The sequence below is a fragment of the Octodon degus genome, unplaced genomic scaffold (genome assembly GCF_000260255.1).
Source record: "Octodon degus isolate 3935 unplaced genomic scaffold, OctDeg1.0 scaffold00116, whole genome shotgun sequence".
Taxonomy (NCBI): domain Eukaryota; kingdom Metazoa; phylum Chordata; class Mammalia; order Rodentia; family Octodontidae; genus Octodon; species Octodon degus.
Genome location: NW_004524692.1, coordinates 6,668,103 through 6,695,866, shown reverse-complemented (window position 1 = coordinate 6,695,866; position 27,764 = coordinate 6,668,103). Strand labels below are relative to the sequence as shown.

At 50.1% G+C, this 27,764-nt stretch overlaps 3 protein-coding genes across 3 annotated transcripts in view; 2 read left to right on the top strand and 1 right to left on the bottom strand.

The window, feature by feature from the left end:
* Positions 1–935, bottom strand: part of Copa (coatomer protein complex subunit alpha) — a 57,221-nt gene extending 56,286 nt beyond the window's left edge. Inside the window, exon 1 of the mRNA XM_004639929.2 lies at positions 530–935. Coding sequence (XP_004639986.1) covers positions 530–569 — 40 coding nt within the window. The 5' untranslated portion in view covers positions 570–935. The remainder of the gene's footprint in view (positions 1–529) is intronic.
* On the top strand, positions 689–16,156 carry Ncstn (nicastrin). Its single transcript, XM_004639930.2, has 17 exons — positions 689–880; positions 2,046–2,150; positions 6,015–6,138; positions 7,118–7,239; positions 7,609–7,754; positions 8,717–8,867; positions 9,177–9,286; positions 9,522–9,674; positions 10,269–10,373; positions 10,510–10,587; positions 11,654–11,826; positions 13,528–13,630; positions 13,745–13,840; positions 14,070–14,157; positions 14,408–14,562; positions 14,840–15,052; positions 15,585–16,156. Exons 1-17 carry the CDS (start codon positions 796–798, stop codon positions 15,705–15,707), a joined length of 2,130 nt encoding a protein of 709 aa, XP_004639987.1. The 5' UTR covers positions 689–795; the 3' UTR covers positions 15,708–16,156.
* Positions 16,157–23,571: 7,415 nt separating this feature from the next.
* Positions 23,572–27,420, top strand: Nhlh1 (nescient helix-loop-helix 1). The gene is made up of 2 exons (XM_004639927.1): positions 23,572–23,837; positions 26,844–27,420. Exon 2 carries the CDS (start codon positions 27,019–27,021, stop codon positions 27,418–27,420), a length of 402 nt encoding a protein of 133 aa, XP_004639984.1. The 5' UTR covers positions 23,572–23,837; positions 26,844–27,018.
* Positions 27,421–27,764: the final 344 nt, after the last annotated feature.

The following is a 27,764-nucleotide window of genomic DNA, read 5'->3' as shown; positions in this document are numbered from 1 at the left end:
CAAACTTGGTATTCTGCATTTTACCTGGCAACTCCATCAATCTCAGACTTGGGGAGAAAGGCTTCAGGGCACTATTTCCGATGGGGAATAAGGTTCACGGAATGTCGAGAGGGTGGAAGCAGGCCTCTTCCCATTAAGCACTAGTACATTCTCCGCGAAACGCTACAATGATTGAGGCCAAGACTCAATGCTCAGGGTTTCCCCATATAACACGATCGCCAAAAGGCCACAGGGCTTTGGGAAGAGAATAGTGAAAGGCGCACAGCCCCTGAGAGTGTAAGGGCAGAGGAACAAGGGAGCGGGCCTACGGGGTCTCCGACGGCGCAGGAACCCCTTTAGACGTAAAGCAAAGCCCCAGCGCACGCAAACAAGAGAGGACTGCAAGGCTGCCCCGGGCCTAATCTCGCAGCGTCCACCTTCGGGTCCATCGGGTGGGCCCAGTTAGACCCGCAAGTCCACCAGCTCCTTCCCGGTGACCGCCCCGCCCCTCACATGCAGCCTCCAAGTCACCCCCTTTCTTTTCCACTACCTTTGACCCGCGCGCTCTTGGTCTCGAATTTAGTTAACATCTTCAAGACTACGGCTCCGAAGGCGGACAGCCGGGTCCGCCACTCCCTGCCACCCTTTGGACGCCTCCACGTCAGCCACCCCGGGCCACAGCTCCCGGAAGCGCCGCCACCTAGGAACTTCCGGTCTCTGGAGCTCCGCGCCACCGAGACGGCGGCAGGGGGAGCCTAGAGAGGCCGCTAGCCGACTGGAGCGGGGACCGAGGCTTCCGCTCGGCGGAGAGGCAAGATGGCCACGGCTGGGGGCGGCTCTGAGGCTGACCCGGGAAGTCGGGGTCTTCTTCGCCTTCTGTCGTTCTGCGTTCTCCTGGCAGGTGAGGCCTCCCCGCCCGTGAGCTCTGCTCTGTAAGGGGAACCCTCCGGATCTGCCCAGCCGCAAGCGCCAGTGTTTCCCTCCGGGTCCTCGCTGCCCCTCTGTCCCCCACCCTGTAAATCCTCTTTCCCTTTCGTTCCTGTGACAGAAGTTCCCCCTCTCCCTGGACCTTCATCCCTTCTTCTCGGCAAGTCGTGTCACTTTATTCCATCCTCCAGGCCTCCTCCTGGATTTCCAGCCTGATTCTCACCCACTTTGTTGGGATGCCTTATTTTCCATAGAGCCCCAGCCTCTCCACCCACAGTGAAAAGGGACAGGTGTGAAACTTCAGCGTTCTTCCCCGGGTTTAGACTTTTTGAGGACAAAACAGCCTTGTTCTGTAGGTGCTATGCGGCGCATGAAAGAATTCTCGTTCCTTCCTGTGTTGATTCCATAAATTCGTGTCTCTGTCTTTCATAAATAAAGTGAAACTAAGGTAGGTATGTGTGGGTATTCTTAAGTAATGATTCAAGGATCCTGAGGCTTTTATAATGTGCATAGGTGTCCTTACACACATTTATTTTCTGGTGTGTGATTTTATAGTTGGTTGAACACAAAGGTGTGACCATGACTGGGCTGGCCCTTAAACTCACTTTGTTTTTAAAGATCCCCAAGTAAGATTCTAGCTGTCCCACACTATGGTATGCACAAATGATCTGCTGCTGTTAGATGAACTAAACAGGTGTGTGGCATAAGGTTTCCCCCAGTTCTCCTCAGACTTTTGTGAAAAGTCTCAGAAATGTTTTTTATTTTTGCTAATCTATATTCTTAGACCAGTGGTATTTTCTCAACAGATTAGTATTATATGTACAGGATGGAAGAGTAGATGTAACCAGAATTTGGCACATCTAAGGTCAAACACCTTTATGTTGACAAATCAAGTTTTTTATCTTAGCTTCACTGTCATTTGTTGTTCATGGAATCTTCTGAGTCATATACTTGGGTGCTTTGTAGAGCATTTATCTGTTCCAATAATATGTCCAAGAAATGGAAAGAATGAACATTTCCCATTTTAGGAAATATGATATTGAATGATTTACTCAAGCTGTGAATAAATCCAGTGACATTAAAGAGGCAAGATATCAGTGTCTTTTGGTTTCTACTAACAGTTTTTATTTTCTGATTAGGTTTGTGCGAGGGAAACTCTGTGGAGCGAAAGATCTACATCCCTTTAAATAAAACAGCTCCCTGTGTTCGTCTGCTTAATGCCACCCATCAGATTGGCTGCCAGTGTGAGTTGAAATTATAATTTGTATTTGTGGCCATTGATATTTCAGTTTATGCCCTAGATTCTAAGAAGGATCCATGCCCTGCTTAGGCACCTTGGGCTTAAATTAGTCTATGTGAGTAGGAGGTGATAGAGAACCATCTGTCAAACCAGCAAGCTAATTAATAAGAGCTAACATTTAGTAAATTCTCCATGCTAATTTTTATCAACATGCATTTCATGTAACCTCCTCAGTGCCCATAGTTATTTCCATTTTACAAATGATGAGACAGAGACTTAGGTTGAATAACTTACCAACATCATGTTGGTAATAAGTTATGATGCTAGGATCTGAACTCTGGTCATTTGTGTTCTAAGCCAAGATTTTTCATGAGAAGTCCCATGTTCTATGGAGTCCATTCCTAGCTCTCAATATCTTTTGGGAACCAAAATGGGCTTCTTAAAGTTGACTAACTAGTTGGCAAGACTAGTCCGAAATAGTTGTGAGAATTAGTGAAGAATTATGTTTTTTAAATGTGTTTCAGCATGAAGAGTGCCAGAACACCATGGTCATAAAAGTCACAGAGGGAAAAAGTTGAATCAGTTTATTTGCCTTAGTTATCTCCAAGTATCTGGTCTTCTCTGGACACCGACTTTGTCAGAATATAGTTTTGCAAGTAAACAGGAAAGTTGGGGTCTGATCTTGGCTTCATCACTGACTGATCACCTCTGAATTTCAGTTTAATCTAGTTCACGTGGTTGGAATAGTTTTGCACAAAACTGAAAGACTGTCTTATAATGGTCCTGTATTGGTGACGTTGAATACATAGCTTGGTCTCAGCAACGTAATGTATGGTTGCCCAAAACCTTTCAATTTGGTAAACATAAACTGAGTTATTGGAAAGTAAGAGACTTGCTCAGGGAGGTACTTAATACTTTTTCTACCTGTTTTTCCAGAAGCTATACTATATATTAATTGCCTTATATTCCTTCGATAGGGAGCACTGGGAATGCGTTGATTGGTTCCAACAAGTGATAAATACTGCTTTTGTTTTGGTAGACATAGTTTCTTGGAGATGAAAAAGTCAGGTCCAGAGCAGGCTGCGGTGAGGCTGCTGGACGTGCCGGAACTTTACTGTAACTGCAAAAGGCCAGGCTGAAGCTGGGCTCTGAAAAATACTCTTTGGAAATGAGTCATTCTGTTGCATGTTCTTCAAGTGGCCCTGTGGGAGGCAAAGCAGTAGCCTCTAGAGATGAGGCCAAGTGCCAGTACAGAGAAATGAGGGGAGGAGCTGGACTCTGGCCACTTCCTCATTAAGAGCTTGTTTCCTTTTCAACCTACTTATTTCTACATCTTCATCTTATCTGCCCATTCTTAGCATATTACACCCTCTTTAATTGGAGTTGCTAGCATTAATAAAACTAAGGAGAAGAAAGACATCCAGATTTGATTTTTTTTTATTATAATCACCCGTTACTATTAGGTCCTTAAAATGCTCAAAGAAAGGTGTATATTGAAGTTCCTTCTTTTTCCCTATTTCCCTTCTTCTTTTCTATCCCAAGTATATGAAGCAAGCTGCCCCTCACAGAAGGTCCAGAGAAAGTAAGCAAGTTACTGAAGACTACGTAGTCACCCATTACCTAGATTAGAGTCTGTGTTCCTTCAGCTACTACCATAGCTTTTCTTCTTCCTGTCCTTCCTAAAGCCTAAATGATACCCTTTTTTATTTGCCACACCAGCTTTTTCTTTTCTCCTGTTTGAAACACTATGGCAAGGACTGCTGTGAGAACTTCCATTGATGACTGGATCTTAACTAAAGCTTTTCCAGATTCTGCTATTCCTCCCTATTTTGTTATCACCATTGACATGACCTTGTGACATGAGCCCTGCCTTCATGTCTAGATTTTATCAGATCCCATGGAAGAAAAATTTTGCTTAGCTGGAAATTAGGAACCAGTTTTTGTCTCTTGCTTGTCATAAATATTTTGGTGTCTTGGTCTAGAAGCATAGTTCTCCTGCCTGGCTTTGTATAATGAAGAATTACTTGTGGCTAGGCATGGTGATACATGCCTATAATCCAGATACTTGGGAGGCTGAAGCAGGAGGATCACAGGTTCAGGTCCATCCTGGATAATATAGTCAGACTTGGTCTCAAAAAGTGAAGAGAGGGGCTGGGGAGATGGCTCAGTAGAATAAGCGCTTGCCTGGCAAGCACAAGGGCCTGAGTTCAATCCCCGGTTCTGCCAAAAAAAAAAAAAAAAAAAAAAGCGAAGAGGGTTAGGATTGTAACTCAGTGGTAGAGCACTGGCCTAGCATGTATGAAGCCTTGGGTGTAAGCACCAACACTTCCAAAAAAAACCACTGTATGTTGTATGTTTTGAAAAATACATATCCCTGAGCCCTGTCTTTTGTGATTTTAATTTAGGAGATCAGAGGTAATATCCAAACATCTATTTATTAAAATTCTATAGATTTCGGATGTGGATTATTGGTGGAATGCATGGATAGCATTGACAAGGTCCTGGCTTAAATCCCTAGTGCAAAAATAAAAACAAAAATGAAAAAACCTCCCAAGTGATTTTGATACGTAGTCAGAGGTGAGCCCTCCTGCTCTAAAATAATTTGTGAACATCATATCCAGTCTGTAGAGTACAGGAGGGGGACACTCTGGGATGTCTGTACATGGGGTTTAGAGATGTGAAGAATTTTGCCAAATGCCTCAGTAGGTGTAGTATTTGACATGGTTTGGACTATGGATCATCTGTCCTCTAGACCAGTGATTCTCAATCTTTGTCACATCATGAGATGCATAGAAATGTTATTTGTGGCTAGACATGGTGGTGCATGCTGGGAACCTCAGCACCTGAGAGGCTGAGGCAGTAGGATTGCCTTGAGTTTGAGGCCTGCCTGTGGTGCATAGTGAGTTCAAGGCCAGCCTGCACTGCATAGCAAGACCCTCTCTCTCAAAAAAAAAAAGGAAGAAAAGAAGATTATTTGTGTGGCATCTTGCATGTATAGAAATGGTTTTATTCATCGGGCATCCTAGGTAAATGATGGCTGCTCCTGGCTGCTCATGCCTAACTGAGGGACGTTGGAAACCTGAGCTCCCCAGGAAGTAGGACAATCTAACATTATCTCTCAGATCCATTCAAGGCCTATCAGCAGGGAATCTCTGTTCTTTAGGACTCAGAGTTCCAGATTAATCTCACCTAAAACTAGCCAGGAGCAGCTAAAGTCATTCCTAAATAGGACTGGTGTAGGAGTGGTGGTCTAGGACGGCTACTAAGGCCAAGAGAATCTACATGGTTTCATGAAGCTTCAAAGCCAGGTGTAGGGGCTGGTGAGATGGCTCAGTGGTCTAAAGCACCTACTTAGAACAAGCTTAGCAAAGCACATGGACCGCAGTTCAATCCCCCAGCACCACATGCCAGCCAGCCCCGCCCCCTGGTGGGCTGAGCTGGCCACACACACACACACACACACACACACACACAAATAAATAAAATAAATAAATTTAAAAAAAAAAAAAAGCCAGGTGTATAAGCTATAAATCTAGGGTGGCATTTCCTAGAGAAAGTACAGATTTGAAAACTTGATTCTACTCTAGGATCTTTGTGGGTCAATGACTGAACTGGGGAAAAAACATGAGGAGCACAGAGCTTTTCTGGCATTTAGCGCACAAGGCTACTGCTGAGTCTTCTTGGACTCTTGTCATCCTTTCCTTTATATGGAGCTAGAGCAATTCACCTTTGCAGTTTAGGACCAGAGGTGGCTATAGTCATCCGAATATATTGTGGCATCTTTAGGGATAGAAGATCTGCAGGATGAGTAATGCAGTCAGAATTGTCACTTGTGGGAGCTTTAATTGTACCCCCTCTGTCCTCACAGCTTCAATTAGTGGGGACACAGGGGTTATCCACGTAGTGGAGAAAGAAGAGGACCTGCAGTGGGTGTTGACAGATGGCCCCAACCCCCCATACATGGTTCTGCTGGAAGGCAAGCTGTTCACCAGGTAAGAACTGGATATGCTGGGTGGGAAGGTGTATCCAGAGAAGGAAGGATTTGATGAGCACTCTTCACACTTGTGAGACTGCCTTGGTCTAGTCAGGGGAATACAGAATAGGTCTTTAGAAAGGAGGAGTACCATCAAAGGCAATAATCTCAGTAACTTTAAAAATAGAGTTCAGGGGGCTGGAGAGATGGCTCAGTGGTCTAAAGCACCTACTTCGAACAAGCTTGGCAAACAAAGCACAGGGACCGTGGTTCGATCCCCCATCACCACACGCCAGCCAGCCCCGCCCCTAGGTGGGCTGAGCTGGCCACACACACACACACACACACACACACAATAAATAAATGTAAAAAAAAAAAAAAATAGAGTTCAGTCCAGGCAGGACTGCACATTTGTAATCTCAGCCACTCAGGAGGCTGTGGCCGAAGGATCACAAAATCAAGGCCAGCCTGGACAACTTAATAAGAGACTCTGTCCCCCCCCCCCCAAAAAAAAGGGGGGTGCAGCTCTCGTGAGGAAGGATCCAAGGGAGGAAAGAATGGTTCCTGAGGTCTCTTGGGGACAAGGTAACTGAGATTAACCCTGAGACTCAGATTGGCTCCCTTTGAGATCTGGTTTTTTTGGTTGTTGTTTTGTTTTGTGTTTGTGGAACTGGTGATTGAACTCAAGCCCTTGTGCTTGCCAGACGAGCATTTATTCTACTGAGCCATCTCTCTGGCCCCTGAACTCAGATTGGGCCACAGTCCAGACTCAGAAGCAAGAGAGTGAAAAGAGAAGTGGGGCCGGGGAGATAGCTCAGTAGAACAAGAGGCCCTGTGTTCAATCCCCAGTACCGCAAAAAAAAAAAAAAAAAAGGAAAAAAGAAAAGAGAAGTGACCATTCTGATTCCCTTGGTGCCTCTTCACTTCCATCCTGAAGCACAGAGTTCTGGTGAACCCGATGGCTTTCTGTGTCTCATGCTACTCCTCATCTATTCCAGGCATATAATGGAGAAGCTCAAGGGGGAAAACAGTCGGATTGCCGGTCTTGCAGTGACCTTGGCCAAGCCCAGTCCCACCCCTGGGTTCTCTCCAAGCACACAGTGCCCAAATGATGGGTTTGGTAAGCTCCCCAAAAGAAGGCCTCACTGTTGTTTCCATCTCGAGTGTGTGTGAGGGCTGAGTGTTTCTGTCTGTGTCTATTTTGTAAGCAGCTCACTCCCAGACAGAGTCAGTGTTTGCCTTCCCACTCATCCCCTGCCTTGCTCCTCTTCTGCTTCCCCCCATCAGACTCAGAGTCCTGATCCGCCAGTCTGGTGTCCCTTGATGCTGTTGTCTCTACTTCAGGGTGGATGATGTCACAGTCCTGCCTGTCTTTGGGTCACTGCCCCTTTTGGAACTCTTACGACAGCCTAACCTCCCTCCCTGACCTGGTCCCTAAGTGTTTGGTGTCTCTGCAACCCGTCCTCCCAAACCCCCTACCTTCCTGCAGGTATTTACTCGAACTCTTATGGGTCAGAGTTTGCCCACTGCAAAGAAAAGCCATGGAATCCTCTGGGCAATGGCTTGGCTTATGAAGACTTTAGTTTCCCCATCTTTCTTCTTGAAGATGAAGATGAAACCAAGGTCATTAAGCAGGTAATGACTGCCACCTCCTTGCACTTCCGGTGAGAAAGAGGATTATTTTTCGGGCTTGCCTTCTGTTTGGAAGAAGGCTCATTCTGCTAGTGCACACTTTGAAAAACAGCTGCTCCAAGAAAGAACCAAGGTCATTTCCCTCACATTTCCCCCTCTTCCTTCTTTCCTGCCCAGTATGATGGCATTGAAGGCTTTTAGACTAGATGAAAATAAGAGGAGTATTTGACAAGAGTGATATGAAACCACTGAGTTCAGCCCTGGTTGAGATAATAGGTTGCGAATGGTGTTGCATGCCTATAATGCCAGCAGTTAGGCAGAGGCAATAGGATAATGATTTTGAAGCCATGACACCCTGTCTCAAAAAGCCATGAATGACAAAAGAGCATTGCTTGGACTAGGAATTAAGAGATTTAGTTTTGTTCAGTAAATTATTTTTAGCTCTACTATGCTCTTTAAGTCAAGTTTTCTATTTTGACACAAAGAGCAGTTAAGAGATTTATGGAGGGCTGAGGGTATAGCTCAGTGGCACAGCACCTGCCTGGTAAGTGCGAGGTCCTGAGTTTGATTCCCAGTACCAAAAAAAAAAAAAAAAAAAAAAAGCCCAGAAAGATTTATCTGAAGTTGTAAGATGAGCTGATGGCCAAGCTGTTTTGAATCTTACGTTTGATCTCTAGATCAGTGCTCCTTATGTCAAATCACATTAAGAACAGTGGCTGAAGCTCAGAATGGGCCAAGCCATTTGGGATGGGATAAGTTCATTGGTTCCAAATAAGCCTTTGAGCCCATGCCCCATGCCACCTGCTGAGGAGTTTTTCTCTTTGACCATGTAGATCCTGTGGTTCTCACTGAACACGAGTAGCTTAGGGACAAATGTTTAAAGACAGAGCTGGGCCTTCCACTTCCTGGGAAGCGAGGGAGGAACTCTGCACTGTCTGTCTCAGTAGGGGCCTCTCCCCTTCTAGTGCTATCAGGATCACAACCTGAGTCAGAACGGCTCGGCCCCAGCCTTCCCACTGTGCGCCATGCAGCTCTTCTCGCACATGCACGCCGTCATCAGCACCGCCACCTGCATGCGGCGCAGCTTCATCCAGAGCACCTTCAGCATCAACCCAGGTAGGACAGAGCCACCCCATGCTGAGCGTCCTGTGGTGGGAGTAGGACGACCAGGCCAGAGCGTAGGTCAAGCCTCTGGTGGGGCGGGACCAGCAAGCCCGGGTGGGAGAAGTAACGACGGTTGTGCGCAGTCTGGGTATCTCGTACCTGAAGTAAGTAAGGACAGCAGAGAAGCCAACTTGGAGCCATTGAAGTAGGGAAAGTGCCCCACAGAGTCGGTGGAGCGCTGGTCGGAGAGGTTGCACAGGCATTTTAGCACTGTCCTTTCTCTTAGTCCTATTCATCCCTTGTGGTTTGTGTCCTGTTCAGAAATTGTTTGCGACCCCCTGTCTGACTACAATGTATGGAGCATGCTCAAGCCTATAAATACATCTGGGACACTGGAGCCAGATGACAGGGTGGTGGTTGCTGCTACCCGGGTGAGTGTTGGCCCCTCAGCCTGTGCATGGCTGGCTCAGCAAGAGCTGGCATGCCTGGCCTGTGTGTGTCTGATTGCAGAGTTGCTACACTGGAGAGGGATCTGGGTGGCATGAGGCTGGGTTCTGTCCATTCCCCCAGCATATGTATTCTCTTGGCTGCAACGGGAAGCAGGGCTTGGGCCTGGTCCTGATTTCCAGTTCGAGCCTCCCCTGCCTTTTCTTCTGTTGTCCCCAGCTGGACAGTCGTTCCTTTTTCTGGAATGTGGCCCCCGGGGCCGAAAGTGCCGTTGCCTCCTTCGTCACTCAGCTGGCTGCAGCTGAAGCCTTGCAAAAGGCACCTGATCTGGCTGCCCTGCCCCGCAATGTCATGTTTGTTTTCTTCCAAGGGGTAAGGGCACTTCACTTGGGGTTGGGCAGCAGGGCCGGGAATGGTGAAGCTGGAGGTGGCTCTTGGTTGGGATGCCCCCAGCACTGGACTAGTTCATCAGTGTAGAGCTTTTGAATGTGTCTATATGTGCCTCCTTTGGGGTTTTATTTTTGGAAGCTTCTATGCCCTGAGTTGTGTGACCATCCTCCTCACTCCCCTATTCAGAAGATCTATTTGAGGCCTCCTTTTCTCACATTGTCCGCATCCCTTTATGCTTTCTGAGGGACCCTGCCTTTCTTTACTGGTACCTCAGGCTGGCTCTAGCCTGAGGAATAGCAGACACATAATAGCCTGTGTCCCCTTTGGGCCTTTACAAAGGCTGCTTTTCCCACTTCTGAGCCAGAGAAGTCCTGTGATGCATACATGTGAGGGATGGTCACAGCTGGGAGGAAGGAGAGGTCACAGGCCCTGTAAGCTGCCTCTGACTAGTGCTTGTGAAGGCCCCAGTTGGTAGACTTCCTGCCTGTAGCTTGAATGACTTTACCTTCCTTGAGGCTCCCCTAACCCTTGAGACTTTCTCTTGCTTTCCCCACCCATCTCTGCCCCCCACCCCAGGAGACTTTTGACTACATTGGCAGCTCAAGAATGGTCTACGATATGGAGAAGGGAAAGTTTCCTGTGCGGTTAGAAAACATCGATTCATTTGTGGAGCTGGGACAGGTATGACTTGTGTGCTTCCTCCTTCGCTCTGTTGTCCTTGCTGCAGGCACCACCCTGCTCTTGCCTGACTTCTCTCCCCCAGGTGTGGGCCAGAACTGGAGACTGACTCTAAATGTCACTGCTTCATTCTCCCCAGGTGGCCTTGAGAACATCTCTAGAGCTCTGGATGCACACAGATCCCATGTCTCAGAGAAATGAGTCGGTACAAAACCAGGTAACTTCATACCCAACCCCCGCTTTGTTCCCACCAACCACCAGGACCAATGTATGAGAGACAGGATAAAAGAAAGGATTTGATTGGATATTGATTAGGGGATGACTGTCCCAGCCACTATTTTTTGCTGGGAAGAATTGTAAGCTCATTGACATCCCAGAAGTTTTGTATATTGGGGCATTGGTCAGTTGATACTTAGCAGATGACCCCTGCCCATTAAGGACGGGCAAGGGACTAGCTCCCTCTTCTTGTGGCCCTGCCAGGTCTTGTGTATGTAAGGCTTCCAGCCCAAATTATCTCCATTCCCCCCCCCTTCCCTCCTTCTCTACTTCTCTACTCTTCCTTCCTTTTCTCCTTTCCCTCCTTCCATCCTTCTCTCTCTCTTCATCCCTCACTCTCTCTCTCTCCCTCTTCCTTTTCTTTTGTGTCTGTACTGGGAATTAAACTGAACTCCAACCTTCTTTGAGATTGGCGTCTCAGTCAGTTGCCCAGGCTGGCCTCAGCTCACGTTGCTTCTGCCTCAGCCTCCTGAATGGTGGGATCGAAGGCCTGTGCCACCATGCCTACCATGTCTTCCACCTTCCTGTTGTAGGCTCAGGACCCTCCCTCCCCACAGGTTCAACTTCAGCCTGAATTTTTCCATACATTCCTTTCCTACACTGTAGCCTTTTTGTCCTCCCTGCTCTGGACTTCTGTAGCATTTAGAAAACTGGTTACGTAGTTGGCATTTGGTGTTTATTATTATTTGTCATTCCAATTTGTACAAAAAGTAGTAAGTGAAACAATCTACTGCAGATGAGACAGAGTCCTGAGGACAGAGAGTTTAACTGTAAATGTGGAACAACACAGGCATCTTCTTTGTGCCCTGGCTTGCTAACTGTAAAAAGTCTGGTGGGAGCTACAGGAAATTCAAAGAGCCATCCCTGGTCCTGGGAGGTTTGCAGAATGCAGATCTTAGAAAGTGCAGCTCCTAGGCAGGGGCCCTGCAGTGTAGAGCACTTTGGCTCAAGAGACCTCCTGCTTCCTGTTGCTGTCTCTCCTCACTCGGTCTCCTTCTCCCACTCAGGTACAGGACCTTCTGGCCACCTTGGAAAGGAGTGGTGCTAATGTCTCTGATGTCATCCTCAGAAGAATTAATTCATCCCATGCCCTCCCACCATCTTCTCTGCAGCGATTTCTTCGAGCTCGAAACATCTCTGGTGTTGTTTTGGCTGACCATAACGATTCCTTCCATAACCCGTAAGAATCCCCAGCACCTGCACCCTTCTCCTTGTCAAAGGGAGTCTGCACTGCAGTCTAGGAGCAAGGTTGCCATCTCTGCTCGCCTCACACCACCTCTTCCAAAACCTCTAGGCAGTTTGTGGTTTTTGCTCAGTTGTCATTCCTATCTGACCTTTTCCCCTCACTGACTTTTATTTTCCATAATTTTATTGAGAAACAAATAGCAATGAGACAGTTTCAAACCAAACTGATAGGACAGTTTCAATAATTAACATATTGCATACATTCTTCCTAGTGGTTAATTGCTGTACAAGATGCGGACATGATTTCCTATTTACAAACACCATTAAAACAAATCCCTCTATTCATTAAGAGAATGTAACTATATATCTATCCTAACCACTTTGGTTTTTTTTTTGTTGGTTTTTTTTTTGCGGAACCAGGGATTGAACTCAGGCCCTTGCACTTGTCAGGGAAGCGCTTATTCCACTGAGCCATCTCCCCAGCCCCTATCCTAAACACTTTGAATACACAGATACCCTCACTGACTTGATGTCCATCTTAGAAAACTATCTCATCCCTCAGCTCTCACTAGCATTGTCATCCTCCACTGTGGTCCACTGCTGTTGGCGTCTCCTGGGCCCTGAGCTCCTCGGGGCTGCCAGCAGAGGGCAGTGTTTCAAACAGGAGCATAGGAAGGTGGGGGTTCCTTGACTGGAGAAGAGAGCCCCTTCCTGCCCAGAGGTGCTTGCTGCTGAGGGTCCTGGTGCCCCATGAGCTGTAATGTGGTCTTGCCACGTGGTGGGTACATATGACTAGTGTACTGAGGAGGCTGCAGAGAACAGAAGTGAAACACTGAAAGTTATGTCTTTCCTGGTCTGATTAGTAACTGGAAGCTGCTCCAAACTTGGTGGCTAGGATCATGAGACTTCTCACATAGGCTAGATGGGTACCAGCCTCCCTGGGGCCAAACAAGTTTCTGAGTAAAAATGCTTAAGCTCTGGCTCTTCAGCTCTAGCCAAAGAGCCCCTTCTCATCCACTTGGGAGACTAAAACTGGTAGCCTTGGGGTCAGCTGTCTTCTGCTTATGAATCCTCAGCAGCAGCTTTAGGGTGAATGACGCTTACTCATTTGAACTCTTTCTGCACTGGCGTGTGTGGCTGATCTGACTTTAGGTGGAATGGGGATTACTGATGGTCAAGACTGTGAGCTCTTTCATCCCGTTTTAAAATATTTTTCTTCATATCTCCCTGAGGCCCATTGTAGTGATTTGGTTGAATATATTTGTACGAATCTTTGAGCATATCTGATCCTAATGCCTGCTGGTCTCTCCTCTGCTCCCACCACCACTCTGTTCATGGAATCAGTCATATAAGTGCTCTAATGATGTGTGGCAGAGTTCTCTGATCAGTTGCAGAATCATCCTCCTATGCCTCCAGCCCAAGCAATATTAGAAGAGTCTCCTGTGCTTAAAGACCTCAGCTCACTTACCTTCTCTACCTCATCTATCTGGAAAGTCTTTCATTAGCCACCCCACCATCACTCCTGCATCATCTGTATTCTCTGGGCCTTCTTGATAGTAGATCCTAATTTTCTCTCTCTCCTTTCCCTTGAATAATGAAAAATAAGATATCAGGGTTCTGCGTAAGGGGCATTTGAGCAGGAAAGGGGCAAGCCCTGGCTGAATGTAGCCAAGGCTCATACTGGCTTTCCTGGCAGCTATTACCAGAGCATTTACGACACTGCCGAGAACATTAATATGAGCTATCCTGAGTGGCTGAGCCCTGAAGAGGACCTGAACTTTGTAACAGACACTGCCAAGGTAGCATTGACCCGAGCTGGGTGGGAGCATGGGGAACACAGTGACAGTGGTTAGAACGCCTGTGCCTGAGGCTAGGAGAGATGCACCACTCAGCCCTCTCCTCATCTGCCACAGGCCCTGGCGAATGTGGCCACGGTGCTGGGACGGGCACTGTACTCACTGGCAGGAGGAACCAACTTTAACAACACAGTTCAGGCTGATCCCCAGACGGTAAGAGCAGAAACAGTGGGCTGCCCTGTCCTTTACTCCTTGCACAGCCTCCTAAACTTTGGGGTTCAGCATGCCTGTGGATGCCCTTGTCTGGGCCTCCTCTGTGCCCTCGTGAGCTGCCACTGTTTCCCAGCCTGTCTGGTTCATTCCCTGCGACCGATCTCCACTAATTCTTCTCACCGGAATTGCATTAAGCCCCAACATTCTCTTTCTGCTATTGCAATTATAGGTCACCCGCCTGCTCTATGGATTCCTGGTTCAAGCCAACAACTCGTGGTTCCAGTCTATCCTTAGACAGGATCTAAGGGCCTACTTGGGTAAGCATCTGGTATGACAGGGGGACCCCTAGTCAAAGTACAATAGAGAAAAGGCACCATTTTGGTTTAATTTTTATTGTTTTTTCTCTTCTGTTTTCTTTTCCTCCTACTTTCCTTTCTTCTGATGTTTGTTGGATCCTTATAACATTGTCTTCCATGGCTCCTGCCAATCTGGGGCTCTTCTGATCTCTGCCTAACCTTCAATCACTTTTCCCCAACAAATCCTCCCTTCCCTTTGGCCTGCCCTCAGGAGACGGGCCTCTGCAGCATTACATCGCCGTCTCCAGCCCCACCAACACCACCTATGTCGTGCAGTATGCCTTGGCAAATTTGACTGGCAAGGCAATCAACCTCACTCGAGAGCAGTGCCAGGACCCAAGTAAAGTTCCAAATGAAAACAAGGATGTGAGTGGTGGTGGGTGTCGGAGGTACCACGGGGGCCTCTTTCCCTGGGGAAAGTTGGAGGATCGTGAGACCCAGGGGCTTGGGAAGGAGAGGTGGAGGGATGCAGTCCTGTGAACTTCAGTGCTGAGGAAGCAGTATCCTGGGTGGAATTGAACACCTAAGGAGTAAAGAGACAACAGCCAGTTAGCTCAGCTGGTTCATGGTGCTGATAGGATGAAGGGGGCCTCTGAGAGTTGGATCATGTCAGCCCTGTGTTGTGGCCCATCTCCCTGTGCAGCTGTATGAGTACTCATGGGTTCAGGGCCCTCTGAATTCCAACGAGACGGACCGGCTCCCCCGGTGCGTGCGTTCCACAGCACGACTGGCCAGGGCCTTGTCACCAGCCTTCGAACTGAGTCAGTGGAGCTCCACTGAATACTCTACATGGACTGAGAGCCGCTGGAAAGACATCCGGGCTAGGATATTCCTGATTGCCAGCAAAGAGCTTGAGGTGAGGCCAACAGGAGGGAGGTGACAGTGATCTAGTGGATTTCTTTCTGTTGTGTCAGACCCCTTCCATCTGCCTTTTACCCTCAATTTACATTGCAAAATCTGCCACTGCATCCCTGGTCTACCTGTGTGCCCACTGGGAGGCTTCACTGGTAGCTAACCTGTGTGTGTTCTGGGGAAGCCATGGATCCCAGAAGCACTTCCATGGCCCCTGCTCCCCTTTGTTCCCTAGTGAGACAGTGGGGGCACTCAGTTGGAGCCCCTGCATGAATCAGTAATGGAACTGCCAGGAGGAGTCAAAGTTTCAGGTCCTCCCTGCAGGGTGCTTAAATCTATGCGAGAAGGAAGAACATAGAGACTTCTCTTTATAAATGAACATTAAGGCTATGGGTTAAGGAGTTGTGGCCCATGACTGTTCCATATGTGGTTCCTAAAGCCAATGTCAGAACTCCAGTGTCCCTGTCCCAGTTAACCAAAACGTCACAGAGCTCCAAGGACACCTTTCTCTTCCCTGTCCCTCTGCCGCCTTGCAGCTTATCACCCTGATGGTGGGCTTCGGCATCCTCATCTTCTCTCTCATCGTCACCTACTGCATCAACGCTAAAGCTGATGTCCTTTTCATTGCTCCCCGAGAGCCAGGAGCAGTGTCTTACTGAAGAGGACCCCGGTGACTTTGCCTGCCCGCTTGGCATTTCCAAGCTCATTTGTCCCACTGGGAACAAACCACTAGTTTGTCACTGGGTGGTCTCCGGGCCTGTCTCAAACTGGAATTAAGACAAAGGAGTGGAACTATCCAGAAGAGACAGGGAGAGAGAAGCCCCTCCGCCCCCATCAGCTCCCGTCTGTTTCCTCCTTTTTCCCATCCTGCAAGATTCTGGGATCATAATAGACGCTTCGTGCTCCTGCGCTGACTCCCGAGGTCTTCACTGCTCCACGCCCTTCCTCAGGATGCCTCTTCTCTCTCTGCCCTGCCCTGTGCTTCCCTCCGTGTCCCTCTCGCCCCACCCCACCCCACCCTGAACCCAACCACTTTACAGACCAGGGGGAAGGAGGTAAAGAGTTGAACATCGGGATTCCATCACGGTGAACCTCTGAAGAGGAGCCTGCTGTTTGCTTCCCAGTGCCTGTTCTCCGGGTCCTCAGATGGCACGTTAGGGTGGGCGTGCTGCGGGGTGGGTATCCCACCTCCAGCCCACGGTGCCCAGGTGTACTTTTTATTAAGCTGTAATATCTATTTTTGTTGGTTTTTTCCTTTTTTTTGTAAATATATAAATAGCGAGTTTCATTAAAATAGATTATCCCACACCACGTGTGCTATTACCTGTTGTTCTTCCCCCACCGTAAAGTGCAGGAGAAACTGCTGTGCTGGCTGGCGGGACTGGAAGTCAGGGAAGTTGTTACCTCGCTTGCTGTCTTGGTCTCAGAAGACCCAAGGAGGAAACCCCATCAAGTGCATTGAAATCCATTCAATGAAAGGCTCATGGCCTGGCGCCCTGGAAGCCCCTTGTAAGAACAATCCAAATCTAGTTTGTTCTCACTTTTGTAATGGATAGATATTCTTTATTCACTCGGTGCCCGTGGCTGGTACAGAAAGTGACTATGACCCTTACCCTTGTCTATTCCACAGTTGGGAAGAGGGAAGAGACTGCAGTGCCTATGGCCAAATTGCTCTCTAGATACAGTGCAATTCTGTGTCTGCAGTAGCCTGCAGTGATTCAGGGCAGTGGGCGACAGCTGAGCTCACCAGGTGTGGAAGCCCTGTCAGGCAAAGGCAAGGAGTCGTGCTTGGGAAATGGAGCTGTGTGCACGTGTGCAGGCCGGGAGGGTCTGCAGGAGGTGACCTGAAGGGGCAGGGCGGCTCACTAAGGAGTTTGGACCTTCTGTGGGCAGTGGGCTTTTTGTAGACCAAAACCAGAGCGGCTTAGGAGCATTTCAGAAGTAGCCACAACTCTGGAAAGCCTGAAATTTCATGAGTCTTCATGGAGGCAGAATTCTGTGAATTGTTAACACTGCTAAGAACACTTACAGAACTGCTAAGTGATCGTGGGCAGTGGCTGAGTCAGCTGAAGGGGAAAGAGAAGTGGCAGGATTGGGGCCAGGGCCCAGCCTGCTCCGTGCTGGCCAAGAAGCTTCTGTGACACGTGCCTGAAGGCCAGCTACAATGGAAAGCCTTTTAGTTCTCTGAGCCGTTTACCTTGCTGAGTCCTATTGAGAGGAGGTAATTTTTCTCCAGGTTTCTCTCCAAGTTCCCTCAAGGGGGCATGTTTGGGGTTCTGAAAATACACCCTGCTGCTCCCCACCCCAGCCCCCCAGTTGGAGCTGGAGAAACTGTGCTGTGCTGGCGGGCGATGAGCACAGCTGCCACTGTCGTCTGGGCCGGCTCCATGCCTCCCTCGGCCAACAGGTCTCCCAGTGGGCAGAGCAGTAAACTCCCTCATCCTGCTGGCAGCTTCGGGAAGGGAGGACATGGCTGGGTACCAGGGAAGGGGCTGAACAGGAAAGCAGAGGCTTGGGTGGAATCGAGAGATCAGGGTGGGTGAGAAGAGTACAAGGCGCAGGGCCCTCGATACCTCGGCCCCCTCTACCTAATTAGGGAGAATCCTGAGCGCAAGCATGTCTTCTGCCTTCCATGCTTCCTGACCCCTCAGACCCGGCCCCACGGGCCCTTTCCATGGACTTGGAGAGGCCAGCCTCCCTGGGAGGTGTGCAGCCACCCAGATGACCATTGGAACCCACAAGCACCCTCCCTCTCTGTGACCATGGTACTGGTGCCTCACTGGGTGTCTCTTGTGCTCTAAAGATCATATATGACTGGTTGGCACATGTTAAGGGCCACATCCTTCTTGACCCCTTAGCCTCCCTGCCCTGCATGTAGGCCTTGCTCACCTTCTGTATTCTGAAGAGAGTCCTTTTCCAGTGCTTTCCCCTTCCCTACAGGCCCCGCTCCGGCCCAGTGCTAGTCCACTGTACTGCTTCCTGCTAGCACCTGCCCCAGCCGGCCTCTCCCTGTTGAAATCTTGCCTCTTTCCTTAAGGCTTGTGCTAGAGGTTCCTAGCAGCTGATTTCTCTTGCCTGTGCTCTGGTAAAGGGTTCTAGTGGTCCGCATCTGTGTCACTGCTCCCGAAGGCACTCACTGGGGGGTTTTGGTTGATTTTGTTTAATCTAGATCCTGGTGTTGTTTATTGAGATCCACACCCAATAAGACTTCTAATTTTTTCAAGGGAACTTATAATAAGACCTTGGAAGTTACATATATGGCCTTACTCATTTGATAGATGAGGAAACTAGCCCAGAGGAGTGACATGATTTTGTCTGGCATCACACGGCAAATGAGAAGTTGGGAGTATAACATGTCTTATATCCATATCCACCCAGGCAGCCACAGCTGCAATAAACATTTACTGAGCACTGCTATGCACAAGGCACTCTGTCCCAGCATCTTAAGGGGCTGAGGTGTGCCTTCCCTTCAGGACAAAAGATCCACAGTCCAGGGGCCAGGAAGGGGCGTGACTAGATGAGTAACCAGGCAAAGCTGAAGCTGCGTGTGCTCCTTGCTGAGTCAGGTCGGTGCAGTAAACAGGTTCCACCTGAGCTAAGAGACGGGTTTCTTTTACCACTGGCCAGAAAGGAGGAGCCTTACGACAGCGGGAGAACTCAGGACCAGATTTTCTGGTCTGCCACTAATGTTGTGTGTCTTTGGGAGGGGCAGCCTGTGTTCTCATTTGTAAAGTGCAATTTAGACATGGGGCTGCTTGCTGTCTGAGGTTCCCCCCTGGCTCTGTCTGTCTTGTTCTGGGAAGGGAAAGCTGGAGCCATGCCCCACCCCCTTTTACCCTAAACTCCTCCCGGAAGGGACCATTTGAAAGGCTGATCAATTCATGAACTCTCAAAGATAGCAGAGGGTCTATTCTAGGGAAGGAAGCCTGAGGGGCACTATTGATTGTCTCCTAACGGAGCCAGGGATAGTAGGAATTTGGGATATTGTGGCATAATGTGATATAAAAGAGATCCTGACACTCAGTGACCCATCCTCACAAAGGAAGAAAGGAAGAGAGAAAAATGAAGGAAGGGAAAGAAAAGAAGGAGAGGAGAGGGGAGGGGAGAAGAGTGGAGAGAAGAGAGGAGAAGAGAAGAGAGGAGAGGAGAGAAGAGGAGAGGGGAGAGGAGGGGAGGAGAAAAAAAAAAAAAGCTTAGCAAGAGCCTGCAGAATTGATGAGGAACAGGGGCCGGGGAGATAGCTCAGTAGAATAAGCACTTGCCTGGCAAGCGCAAGGGTCTGAGTTCAATCCCTAGTTCTGAAAAAAAAAAAAAAAAAAATTGATGAAGAACAGAGGCCCTTGGGAAGTTGGGAACCTAGGGCCTTCAGTATGGTTTATTATTCCTTCCTGAATTCATACACAGAAAGTACAGCAGCTCCACTGTTCTGGCTGTGGAGGAAAAGGGCACTGGGCCCAAGCAGGGCAAGCTGGAGAGGCAGTGGAGGTCATCTCAGGAGGCCCAGGAGAAGCCAATCGACAGGGGTGATGCAACTGTGGGCAAATGTTACCAGCCTCTGGCTCAGGCTTGGAGGCTGCTCAGGGGCCGGAGCTGGGACCCTGGAGTCTGGACTCTTCCCCAACTCACAACTGGAAAGGGGTTAGAGAAAGCACGAGGGAAAAAGAAAATACTGAGATGAGAGAGGACATCCAGAAAAATTAGCCAGTGTAAGGAAGCTGAGGAAAAAAGCATTGCTAGTAGGCTGAAGGAGGAAAGAGAGAGGGGAGCAGGGGGAGAGAGGAAGAAGAGGAAAGGGAGCCTGAGGGGAGGAAGGCCAGGCAGGCGTGGCCAGGAGGGGAGTAGGCCCAGCACTGGTGGTGACAGATGGGTGGACACAAAGAGGAGTGCTTCGGGGAAGACAGATGGAGGGGGGAGGGAGGAGAAGAGCTGGGGGTGGGGGTGGACCCTAATGAGATTGGAATGGGCTCTGCCTAAGGAGAGGTGAGTGTGGAGGAAGAAGGGAGCGAGAGGCCTTGGGAGACAAAGGCAGAAAGCCTAGGAGGCTAGGGCGCAGGGAAGGGGGCCTCCCTCTCACCCCAGGCTGGCAGCAAAGAGAGTGACAGATTGTACAGTTAGCCAGAGTGGAGACCCGCTGTCACCTTCTAGGAGCACAGAGACAGACTGACAGAGACCACCACGTGCAAACAGACCAGCAGAGAAACTCAGAGGTGTAGATACTCCAGGATGTGCGGCCACTTTCCAAAAACAACATCTCCTGCCCAAGCTCCTCCTGCCAGCCTTACTTCTGTGACCCCAGCATGACCAGTGCCTGACAAAATAGCACCCCAGCCACTGGGCCAGTCCCGGAGAAGGGTCAGGCAGTGTGGCACAGTGAGGGTTAACACCGTCTGCTCTCCCTGCCAGCCGCCTGCCTAGTTGGGTCCCCAGGGCTCCCCGCATATGTCACCCCCACTCCTGCCAAGCCCACTGCTTCCCAGCTCCTCCGGGCCCTCCCACACCCTCAAGGACTGGGCCCAGCCCCTGTTTCTCCCCTACCCACAAAACTCCCTCCCCCAACCATCTACTTCCCTGGCCGGTGGGGGATAGAGATTTGTGAATCACAATCTGAAAAAGAGAACTCCTATAAAATGTAAACTCATGAAATCAGTCATGCTCAAGCCCTGCTCCTCCTGCCTTCCTATAGCAGCCCCCACCCCCTGCCCCAGCATTCTCCTTGCGTCTAGGGCCTGGGTCTGCAGGTGACCTAAACTGACCTCAGAGTTCTCCCCAGCTTCCCTCCACCGTAATGCCTCAGATGCAACGTCAGGGGGACACTTCTTGCCACCTCTCCATCCCTGCACAAATGTGATGGACTCACTATGAGCACTTTGCGCTCTTCCCAGCACTTTCCCACACAGGATTTCACCGGGATGTTATAGCAGGCTTGGAGAAGGCTGCATTATCTCCATTTCACAGATAGTAAAGTAAAAGCCAGTTGGCGGACTTGCCCAAGGTCCCGAGGTCTGGCTGACTCCAAATTCAGTAGACGTAGTGGCCCTTTCCACCCTACCCTGATTTTAGCTCCTCTTTGTCACATGAATGTGTTCCTTTCTGCTGCTGAATCCCTGTGGGCAGTGTGGAGCTGGGGCCCCTGGAGCCCAGGATGCTGGGCAGACAGATGCAGAGGGCAAGAAGGGCACTCCCCAGAGCCCTTCGTCCCCAGCGTCCACCCTTGAGCCTCAGCTCACACTGGGCACAGCTCAGGCTCCACACTTCAGGGATGAAGGTTACAGGGCTGAAGTGTCTGAATATGACCGTAGACAACGAGGGAGGCTGGCTAGGGAGACTGATTCCTACCCCCTTCTCTACCCAGGCTGCCCCTTATAGCTCCTTTCTGCTTTGAGGGTTTCCCTAGGTTCTGCAAATATTGTCCTCAGCATCTTAGTCTTCAGGTCCTGGGCCCCTCATTTAGTAACAGTCCCTCATCTTTATCCTTCTATCATGTCTCTCGGTCTTCCATGGATTTTGTTTCCCCACCACTGTCTTCTCTCTGCTTCTTCCAGGTGTCTGTGTCTCCCTTCTGTCTTCAAGCTCCCTCAGATTCTGTCCCCATGTCAGCATCTTTCCATCACCAAAGAGCTATTTTCCCCATGTCTGCATTCAGACCACCCTGTCTCCCAGTGGTCTCCTCCTCTTTTCAGATCTCTACCCAGTCTATCCTCCTCCATACCTTGTGTCTGAGTGTTTCCCCATCCTCCTCTCTGTCTCCCTTATGCCTGTCTCCCTCCAACTGTGACTTCCCATGTCTGTGGCCCCTCTGTGTCTGTTCCCCAATGACTGGTTTTTCACTTCTTAAAAATCTCTCCTTGGATCTCTGGATCCCCAAGTCTCCCTTATCCTTTCCCTGTGTTTCCCCCATCTCTCTCTCCAACTCCCATTCTTTCTGCAGCTCTCATCTCCCCCATGGCGCTCTCTCCTGAGTCTCTCTTTCTCCCAATTTCTGGATGGGTTGGAGGGCAGGAGGGTGGGGGAGGTAGAATTGTTGTTGCTGGGGGCTCATTAGGTGGAGATTGGTTTTTAATCAGCACCATGGCAATGATGATGCAAGAACTGAGATGCCACCTGATCCCCTGCCCCCCCAGCCCCCCTCCTCAAGCCTCCTTTCCCCTCCAGCTCAGCCCATCTGCTGGCGCCTGGGCACCTGTCTGGGCCTGCCCAGGTGGGAGTTGGCACCTCCCAGATCTGGGGGTGGGGTGAAGAGTGGGAGCTTAGGGAGGAATTATGGAACTCTCCTTAGGGAATGTCTTGCCCTGGAGAAAGTCCAAGAAAGGTTGATCATCCACAGGGAAGTGGCAAATCACTCCCACAGCCTGAAGGTGGGCTGTGCTCCTACTAAGGTCTAAGCCCATTCCAGGCATTAGCATGCCTTACTTGTCCAAGGTATGCCACCTGTCCTCTCGGGTCTTCACTAGTCACAGCTCACAAAGGTTCAATGAAGACCTTCAACAGCTGAGTAGGAAGGAGAATTTCCTTATGGAAACCCCAGTCTCTGTGCCCTCTCCCCAATCCTGCCACCCTGCAACACACGCACACACAGACTCCGGTGTGCACATGCGCAGGCACTATGGGTGTGAACCCAATCACTGCTCACTTGGGCATAACTTTACATTTCCTTTTCCCATTCATTTGATACCCCATATGCTCAAAGCATGGCCCTTGGCACCCTGGCTCCTCTTCTCTGGGCAAACCTCTCTTGTCTCCTTTTAGTCCTTATCTCTTTCTCTCAAAGAGCCCCTAATTCAGAACGGTTTGGTTGGGCTGCCCAGTCTGCAAAAACTCCATGTGGAGGTCTGTGTCCAGAATCTGACTCTGACCCTGTTCCTGGCCTGTGGTGGGTAAGTGAGAGGACGGGGCTAGAGACGAGGGTGTTGGAAGGACTGAGTCTCAGGGTGATGAGTGAGGAGCCAAAGCAGCAGCCAGAAGCAACCTGGCAAGCAGTGGGCACCAGTTTTATGGAGGATGGATGAGAACTCAGAGGGTGAGGACTCCCGGGTCCTGTTTTGCCCTTTGATGCTGTCCACTTGTTCTTTTCTCAGTTTCCCTGTTACCTCGGGAAGCTTTCATCTCAGGGAAAAAGGGAGCTGAGGAAAGGTCTGTGTTAAAGTCACACAGGGACTCTGAATGGGATGCCTGGCACTTAAATCGATCTTGCAGGAGCCTCTGCCCGGCTGCCTCTGATGTGGGAGGCTGAGGGGGTTAGCCTATGGTCCTGCCCTGGCTCTCGCCCCAGCCCCACCCCTTCCTCAGCTCTCCATTTCTTGCTTATGAAATATGCATGGAGAACAGATGTCCCTGCTCCCCCACTCCCCGCCCCCCCCAGGGCCAGCCCCCTCCCCCTGCTCCCGGGGGGGTTCCCAGATCCCTCTGCCAATGGCTGCCCAGCCTGGCTGTTTAATATTGATGAGGGGGGTGCATGGGCCAGCCAATGGAGAGCTGGGGGTGTGTGTGTGTATCTCCATATATATATTCATAGGGCTGGGTCAGCTCAGGTGTGTATGTCTGTGAGTGTGGGTGGCCCCAGTACCTGGCCAAGCCCACTCCCTCCACCTGGGCTCCCATCTTCAACATGTGTATCCCTCTCATCTGCCCTGGAACCTGGACAACCATGCCAAGCTGCCCCTGAGAGCTCTAGGAAGCTGATCACTAACTTTGCAGACGGATGAGCCCTGAGCAGCCAGAAGAGACTGGGCTCTCAACGCTGCCCCCTGTCCTGCCTTACCAGCTTGGATCCCTCAAGGGGATCCTTCTAGGTAAAGGGGAGAAACCATGGGCTGAGGACAGGTCCTTGTGTCCCTCCCTTTCCTTTACTAGAACCCCCAGCGTCGCTCTACTTCTCTCTGTGCTGTCTGCATCTCTGCCTGTCCCTCTTCCTCACCTCTCTTTGGGTCTTGCTTGTGCCTATTTCTCTTCCGTCAATGGATCAGTTTGCAGTTGGCAGAAGTACGGTGGGTAATCCTATTTTGGAAATGGAATTGGTGCTCCACTGATCCTTGGAGCCTGGAACTTTGAGACCAGAAGTAGATTTGGTGACGAGTATATGATAGAAAAATGGAAGCTGCCACCAGGACTGGAGTGGGGAAGACGGTGGGGCCAGGTAGGGACCAGATGGGGAGGAGCACAGAGGAGGGCAGCAGGGAAGCTGGGCAGAGAGAGAGAAGCAGACTCGGATGGAGGTGTTAGGAAATGCACTGCTGAACTCTTGGTTCTGACCTGGGCATGGGAAGGGAGAAGAGTCATGGGAGATGCCTGTTGCTGTCCCTCCTTGTTCCTTTGGATCCGGAATAGGGAATAAGTAGCCACAGTCTGTTTTGCGTCCTGGCTTTGTGTGCACCTGTCTTCCCCCCCCCATCAGATGATGATGACTTTGCCCCTTCCTAGAGCTTAGTCACTGTTTGTCTTGACTTGACTTGGACCTGTTGTCTGTGTGGTGGAGTGGAGCAGGGCTTGATGGGTGCTGGCCCCAGGAGAATTTCCATCAGACTGGAGAGCTAGAGCTGGGGAGGGAGGGGAGATGGGGACTGAAGAAGCCTCTGTGCTCCTGTGTGCTGTGTCTGATAATTAAGTGATGCTGAGGTCATAGTGATTGGCCCACTGTCCCTGTGCCCACTCCTCCCAGGCAAAGCCCTTTCCCCAGCCTCTCCCAGGCTCTGTCTCTCCTGCCTTTCTTGATTTGCTGTGGTCCTGGGACAAACGCTAGCCATACCTCATAAGGATAGTGCTATGAAGTTGTCTGTGCTTTCCCTTGCCAGCCACATCTGAACTGGCTTGGGCTATAGAAGAGTGTGGCATGGAGGGCTGATTATGTTTTCTTTCTCCAGTCTTTTTGGAGTCTCCAAAAGGCCAGGGGAATGGTAAAAGCCGAAGGTCCTGAAGATGGAGCTGGAGAGGGAGGGTGGTCTTGGTGGGTTGGCTGTGGTGAGGAGAGACTTCTTCCTTCCTCTGGTCAGGGATAGGACAGGGATAGCCTCTGTCCACAGAGGCTGTCGGGGAAATTTGGGGACTGGGAGGGCCTGAGACAGAGCAGCTGTGCTGAGCTCCATATGTCCCAGTCCACTCTACAATGGCCAATCTGTGTGTTTACCCACCCCACCCCCAGAAGCGAGGATGCAGAGGGGCCCCGACAGGGAGGACCATAGGGCCAGAGCTTGCAATTCTCTCCTGACTACTGGGAAAGTGTCATAGTGGAGCTGGGACTCCAGTCCTGCTCAAGCCCTCAATATGTATTGTGGTAAAAACAGTTCATAAAATGTGCTACCTTAATCATTTGTAAGTGTACAGCTCCATGGTATAAGGTATGTTCATGTTATTGTGAAACAGATCCCCAGAACTTTCTCCCCTTGGCAATGGGAAATTCTATACTCTTTAAAGAACAGTCTCCCCACTCCACCTTTCTCTGGCCCCAGCAACCACCATTCCAATTTCTGCTTCTGTAAATTAGATTACTTTAGACACCTCTTGGAAGTGGAATCACTGGTATAATTCATTTAGTAGCCTGTCCTCAGAGTTTATCTGCATTGTAGCTTTTGACAGGAAGTCCTTCCTTTTCAAAGCTGACTGACATCTATGCATGGCCGCATTTTGTGTATCTCTCATCCACTGATGAACATTTGAGTTGTTTCTATCTCTTAGCGACTGTGAGTAGTGCTGCAGAGAACATGGGCAGGCAAATCTCTCTTTGAATCTATATGCCCAGAGGTGGGATTGCTGGGTCATATGATAGTTCCATTTATTCATTTTGTGAGGAGTAGCTACACTGTTTTCCATGGCAGCTGCACCACTTGACAATGCTAACAACAGGGCGGAAGTTCTTCTGTTTCTTTGCATCCTTAGCAGCATGGATTTTGTTTTAGGTTTTGTTGTTTTACTGCAGCCATCCTTAACGAGGCTGAGGTGATAGCTCAGTGTGGTTTCGATTTTTCATTTCTAGGGATTAGTGATGCTCAGTATCTTTTCATATGCTGGTTGACCATTTATACATCATCTCAATGTCTTTTCAAGTCTGTTGCCCATGTTTTAAGTGGCTTATTTGATATTTTTAAGAGATGCAGGACTTCTTCATACATCCTGGATAGTAAACCCTCAGCAGATAGAAGACGTGCAACTATTTCCTTTCATTTCATAGGCTGTGTTTGCATGCTAGCACCCTATTCTTTAATGTACGGTAGTTAAATTTGATATAGTCCCATTTGTGGTTTTTGTTTCATTGTTGTCTGTCTTTGGGTATCATGTCCAAGAAATCACTGTCAAGTTCAATGTCATGATTTCCCCCCATGTTTTCTTCTAAGAGTTACAGTTTTAGGTCTTCCCTTCTCTTGTTCAGTCTTAGGCTGTCTGGTGTATCCTTGTCATCATTTCTCTCCCTTCGTGTTACTTAACTTACTTATTTTTGTACTAGAAATTCAATCCAAGGCCTTCCAAGTTACACCCCACCCTCCTCATTTTTTATTTTGAAACAGGATCTCGCTAAATTGCTTAGGCTCCAACTTGTGATCCTCCTTCCCCAGCCTCCCAGAGGCTTTGGTTGCGGGCATGAGCCACCATGCTCCACTTCCGGTCCCTTTCTTTTTATCTTTCCTTGGTACTCCTTTCCACACCTGCTGTCTCTTCCCCTGCCCCTTTTTGCCCCCAAGTTTTTGCTTCTTCCCCTCCCTCAGAGTTCTTGCGCTCCCAGCCGTCCCCACCTTCCCCGCCCCGCTATTAGCTGTCCTTCCCTTCTGCTCTCTGCCTCTGCCAACCCCCACCCTTCTCTTTCGCAGGCTCCAGACTGGACCCCTGACTATGGAAGCCTGAAGTGACCCTGACTTCCAGAGCTCAGTGGCAGACCCCGCCGGCACCCCAGGCCCCTCCTGCCCCTCCCACAGCCGGCGGTCGCGCTCCCAGAGGGAGGGGTGGGGAGGGCACCCTGGTCTCGCCCGGCCAGGCGCTTCCATCATGATGCTCAACTCCGACAGCATGGAGCTGGACCTGCCTCCCAGCCACTCTGAGACCGAGTCGGGTTTCAGTGACTGTGGGGGCGGGGCGGGGCCCGACGGGGCGGGGCCTGGGGGTCCAGGAGATGGCCCGGCCCGGGGCTCGGAGCCTGGGGAGCCCGGCCGGAAAGACCTGCAGCACCTGAGCCGCGAGGAGCGGCGGCGCCGGCGCAGGGCCACGGCCAAATACCGCACGGCGCACGCCACTCGCGAGCGCATCCGCGTGGAGGCCTTCAACCTGGCCTTCGCGGAGCTGCGCAAACTGCTCCCCACGCTGCCCCCAGACAAGAAGCTCTCCAAGATCGAGATTCTGCGCCTCGCCATCTGCTACATCTCCTACCTGAACCACGTGCTGGACGTTTGAGTCCAGCCGGCCCGCGTGCCCTCGCTGCGGTTTCTAAGCTTAGCTCTGTCGCGGGCGCCATCTCGTCCACCCCCCCGTGTCCACGCTTTCAGGGACCCGAGCCCTGGACTCTGTCCTGTGCCGTCCCTTCTCCGCTGGCGGGGACGGAGCATCAGAACGGGAAGGAGGGAAGGCTGAAGTCAGTGTAGAGAGCGGGCTGTTTCCTCCCAGACCTCAGGCTGTCCGGGCTTGGTGGAGGGTTGGGATCTTGAGAGGTGGGTGTGGGGTGTGGGGACACTTGCCAGGGGAATCTCAGCACTAGGAACTGTAGCAGAACTTTCTGTTTTTCTCGTGTCCATCTTGCT

Excerpts from the sequence above, each read along its gene's own strand:
- Ncstn (XM_004639930.2), top strand. The coding sequence starts at position 796 with ATGGCCACGGCTGGGGGCGGCTCTGAGGCTGACCCGGGAAGTCGGGGT. Across the intron at positions 7,240-7,608 it reads GTGCCCAAATGATGGGTTTG|GTATTTACTCGAACTCTTAT; the intron begins GTAAGCTCCCCA and ends ACCTTCCTGCAG. Across the intron at positions 11,827-13,527 it reads AACGATTCCTTCCATAACCC|CTATTACCAGAGCATTTACG; the intron begins GTAAGAATCCCC and ends CTTTCCTGGCAG.
- Nhlh1 (XM_004639927.1), top strand. The coding sequence starts at position 27,019 with ATGATGCTCAACTCCGACAGCATGGAGCTGGACCTGCCTCCCAGCCAC.